Raw genomic sequence first — 4,887 nt, 5'->3', positions numbered from 1 at the left:
GAGAATACCAGAGGAATGTCTATCTGTGTTTCATTGACTATGCAAAGGCATTTGACTGTGTGGATCATAACAAACTGTGGCTGACTCTGAGAAGAAGAAATCAAAGAGTGATAGTTTATACCATCAATGCAGGGGTGAGTTATGGTAAAGACCCAAAATTTAATTAAGGTTTTAGAACTGCCAATTCAATAATCTTTTCAATAAGTATACAGGAGTTAGGAGGCTAAAACTGAAAAGAAAGGTGAATATTATTTTTAAGAGAAAACAATCTCTCAAAATCCATATCCTTTACCTTGATTTTTCAGTTGTAAATCTTCTACCAGAGTCTGTAAACTTTCCAGTCTGTTCTGGAGTTTTCTACATGTTTTCCCTGTTGTTTCTATTGGCTGAGACTGTGAAACTATCAGAAAATTGTTTAGATGTAACATCAAGTCTATTCAAAAGATATAATAAAGTCTATTAAAAATGTATTTTCATAAATCTTCTGAATACAGGTTTTAAAATAAAGAATAAATGTTTCTTGCTGAAATATTGTAACACAAAGTTGATTTTATTTCAAACAAGTTCTATTTACTTATATTTAATTATGTTACATTGCATAGTATGTGTTGTTATGTGCCATTGAGTTGCCTGTGACTCATAGCACAGCCCTGTGTACAACAACTCTGAAGCCTGGCCTGTCCTGAGCCAGTCTCACTGATTCTGAGACATCTACCCCTATTGCCCCAGTCATTGTATCAATCCATCTCTTTTAGGGTCTTCCTCTCCTGTGTTATCCCTCCACCCTTCCTAGCATGATGTCCTTCTCCAAGGCTCACATGCCCAAGTTATGTGAGATAGAGCTTCAAAATCCTAGCCTCCAAAAAGAAATGTGGTTCCATCCCTCCAAGACAGAGCTATTTATTTTCTTGGTAGGTAAGACAAATATTTCAAGTTTCATGAACATTCTGTGTTATAAATGACAGCTTTTCTCAGCAAACCTGAAGCACTCTATTAATTTAGTGTTTGGGACAGCATTATTAAATTTGGACACTGGCAACATTTTTTAACATGTATGAGACAATGCCAATTTCTAAACATGTATGAGACAATGTTCATGTGAACAAGGTGGTAAGAGACTACAGAGATGTAAACAGTAATTTTGGTGAGCGCTCAGAAGAGAGACATAACAATGCTAACAACAGAAATGACGGAAGATGAGAGGCAGTGGCAAAAAATGCTAACAGCAGAATCAGGAGACTGGTGTGGGATAGTCCAATTAAGAATCAACTTGCTGAGCAACAACAGTGTCTGTGGGATGAGGCTTACTGGCAGAGTGAGGAACCTCTGGTCACTTATCAGTCAAGCTCAGAGCTTTGTGTCAACTTGCCCAAGTCAGGTAGAGACCAGGCTGGCACAAGAGGCCTGAGGGACAGGGGAGCTTAAAGACCAATAAACTAGAAGCATGGGAAGCAGAGCTATCTTGAACTCAAAGGTAGGATCATGGTCTCTAGGGTCATAAAGGGTGGGACCATAACCTATCATGTTTCAAAGAGTCAAATCTTCATCAACTCGGTGTATAGGAATGCTGTTCATGAATACCAGGGGAATAGGGACAAACGTGTAGCCCAAAGTTTAGGGGGTGGGGCAGCCATGATCCAAGGGCAGAAGAACAGGGCATGGCAGTGCTAAAGAAGTGGAGTAATCATTCATCTGACCTAGGAGAATGGGGCTTTCCAAAGCTTGGGAACAGAATATCACAAAGGGCCTGGGAGGGAGAGCTGAAGCCTAGGACTGAGGAGCCTCTACTCAGAATCCAGAGGTAGTGGCCAACACCCAGAGTCTGGTTTCAGAGAAATTAGTTTTGCTAAGCTTTGGGTTTACGTGCTGCCTTTTATTTCTTTCACTTGTATTGGGATATCTACTTTGTGGCTGGTCCACAATTGGCCTTTGGAAACAGATAACTTGTATTCTTGCTTTCCCAGGCTCACAATGATGAATTTTGTCCCAGAAGGTTCTGAACTTGGGAAGTGATTTAAGAATTTTGGGATGATATAATAGGATGAATATGGTTTTCATATACCAAGGACATGAATTTTAGAAAGTAAAAAAATTATAAAGCTTGATCACTCCCTAACTTGGGAGGGGCTGGACAACATTATGTTAAGTGAACTAACTCAGTCCCATAAGGACAAATACTGTATAAGACCATTTTATTTTGAAAATACATAGCTAGTAAAACATGTAGGAGGACCTAAGGGGGAGGAAAGTGGGAGCAGAGGGGAGAGGATGGGGAGGGTGTAAGAATCAAACCTCAGCTTATGCTAAAGAGCAGCTACCTCTGCCCCTCCTCCTCCTGACTGAGTGCATTGCTCCCCCTCCTTCTGCCTGAGTGGCTACCTTATCTTATATAGAGGCAAAATGTTTTTCTTTGTAAAGGCATAAAAAAAACCCAACCTTCCCTGCATTCCTGTACCTAAAGGTAACTACTCACCAATCAGACCCCAACAAGTCTCCAGCCTACCCCCCGCCCCCAATGGTCAACAAATCGAATGCAAGCCATTATACCAGCTGCTCTAAATAGCCAACCATAGCTCAATTAATTAGACAAAGAAGTAAAAAAGGTATAAAAGGAAACGCTGGCTTTGTCTCGAGGCTCTCACATGGATGCTGCTGTGTCAGTCCATGAGGGCCCGAGTTAGAACTTGGAATAAACTTTGTTAATTTGGCTAATTGGCTCAGTGATCTTTTCTGGGGACTCGCTCCAGTTACAGAGAGGGTAATCAGAGGGTTGCACAATAATGGGTGGAGGGAGAGGTGGGTTAAGGAAATGTGATACACCCAGTGTGAAAAACAATGTACACGAACTTTGTAAGTAAACCAGTGTAAAACGAAAATTTTATATTAAAAAAATGATGAAGCTTGAATTGTGTCCCCTCCAAATATGTATCATCTTAGCCAGGCAAGATTCTCAGTATTATATAGTTATCCTCAAATTTACAATTTAGTTATTCTGTATGTTTTAACCTTAACCTCTATGATGCGAATGAGATAGGATTAGGAGCAGTTATGTTAAAGAGACAGGATACAATTAGCAGGACTAGGTTATATCCTCAATCTCTTTTGAAATTTAAAAGAGATTAAACAGGTGAGTAGGAATCAGAGAAACCTGACTGTGTCCAAGAAGACCTGGGAGTGGAATGTATCTTTTGGTCCCTAGGTCCCCAGACTGACAACTTCTTGGGCCTAAGGGAAGGCTGATGCCGAGACACACGTAGTTGTCCAAGAACACCTGTCCAAGAACACCGACAATGAAAGGGGACAAAGACATTACACTGGAGTCAGGTAGATAGAGAACACTTCCCTTACAGCTGTACTCAGAATTTGGACTTTTGACCTCCTATGCTGTGAAAAAAACTAATTTCTGCTTCTTTAAGCCATCCATTTGTGGTATTTCTGTTGTAATAGCTCTAGATAAATAAGACACGTGTGCATGGTGAAAAATCTGTATTTACAAATGCAGAGAATGAGAGAAAGCCATGATTTTAGGAAAAAATTGAACAAACAAGCAAGCAAAAAAAAAAAATCAACCACACAACACAACAGTATTTAAAACAAATCCATTACTCATGTGAGAGAAAAGGAGAGATGAAAATGACATACAACATCTCTGTATATTTATTAAGGTGTGTATGCTTAGCCAATACTTTAAATAAACAGGGTACAAAGGACATGTCACTCTTAACTCTTCTGTCTTTGTGATATATCAGGTTCTACTCTCTATGCACACTTGACTAACCTCTTTAATATCTCAAGATAGATTTACATACAAAAACAATATGCAAAATTCTCATTAATTCTGAATATGGAAAAGAACTTGCAGTTTATAAAAATAGAAAATTAACTCATCTAGTCAATAATTGGCACAATGACTTCAACAATGAACTTCAGCCAAACAAAGATTGTGAAGATGGCACAGGATTGAACAGAGCTTTGTTGTGTTGTACACAGGGTTGAACCGGAGCCAATTCAATGGCATTTAACAATATCAGTCCATAATATAATATTGTACTTACCTTTAACATTATCAGGAGAATGAACAGGTTTAGTGGATCTGAATTGTGATGTGGAACCTACTGAGCCCTCAACTGAACTAGTTAGGAGTGAGTGCACTGGAGACTTCTTAGGAGAAGAATGGAATGAACGAGTAGGTGAATTTTTCGCAGATGGAGCAGCTAAAAATTTTAAAGAACAAAAGCAAAAGGGTGGAATTACTATAAAAAATATTGCACATATGAAAAATTGAACTTTCACAAGAAATGTTCCCAGGTATGCAATGGGAAGGGTGATATGAAAAATCTCTAGTCCTTGAGTTACAGCTGATAAAAGTTATCTTTTATAAGTGAAAGAGAACAGGAAATAGAACTGCCCTTGGAGGTCTAAGATCTAGCTTCAAATTATCTTATATATTGACTGGACTAAAGTGATCTGAGATTGTTGGTATTCTTAACTGCCTGCCAGAAGCAAGCATGAATACTTTCTGGGGAAAACCAACATCACTCTAACCATCTGTATAATTTTTCACATATAATGACTCATATAATAAAAAATAGCCAGGCATATGAAGATGCAAGGTGACATGATAGAAAACAAGGAGAAAAAAAAACCAGATAACAAAGATCTAATCTACTGAGTTCAAACATTAGGGTTATCACTACAGCTTTTTTTTTAAGCAGGTAACATAATGAACGTATAGTAAGTGAACATTCACATTGAGACAGACTAGGAAGAAGGATTGGCCATACGCTTCTGAAATAGCAGGCCTCTGAAAACCCTATGTACAACAGAACACATTTAGATAACAGAAATGGCAAAGGAGGTTGAGTTTTCAAGTATGGAAATACAAAG

The 4,887-nt window shown here is 38.6% G+C and overlaps 1 protein-coding gene across 1 annotated transcript in view; it reads right to left on the bottom strand.

Annotated features, from left to right (window-relative positions):
- Window positions 1-4,887, bottom strand: part of CCDC158 (coiled-coil domain containing 158) — a 137,976-nt gene that overhangs the window by 18,409 nt on the left and 114,680 nt on the right. Inside the window, exons 22-23 of the mRNA XM_006885340.1 lie at window positions 4,056-4,214; window positions 293-400 (exon numbers count right to left, since the gene is read on the bottom strand). Coding sequence (XP_006885402.1) covers window positions 293-400; window positions 4,056-4,214 — 267 coding nt within the window. The remainder of the gene's footprint in view (window positions 1-292; window positions 401-4,055; window positions 4,215-4,887) is intronic.

This window comes from Elephantulus edwardii, unplaced genomic scaffold, assembly GCF_000299155.1.
Source record: "Elephantulus edwardii isolate Elephantulus edwardi_28Jun2011 unplaced genomic scaffold, EleEdw1.0 scaffold00042, whole genome shotgun sequence".
Taxonomy (NCBI): domain Eukaryota; kingdom Metazoa; phylum Chordata; class Mammalia; order Macroscelidea; family Macroscelididae; genus Elephantulus; species Elephantulus edwardii.
The sequence above is the reverse complement of the archived record's forward strand: the minus strand, read 5'-3'. Positions and strand labels throughout refer to the sequence as shown.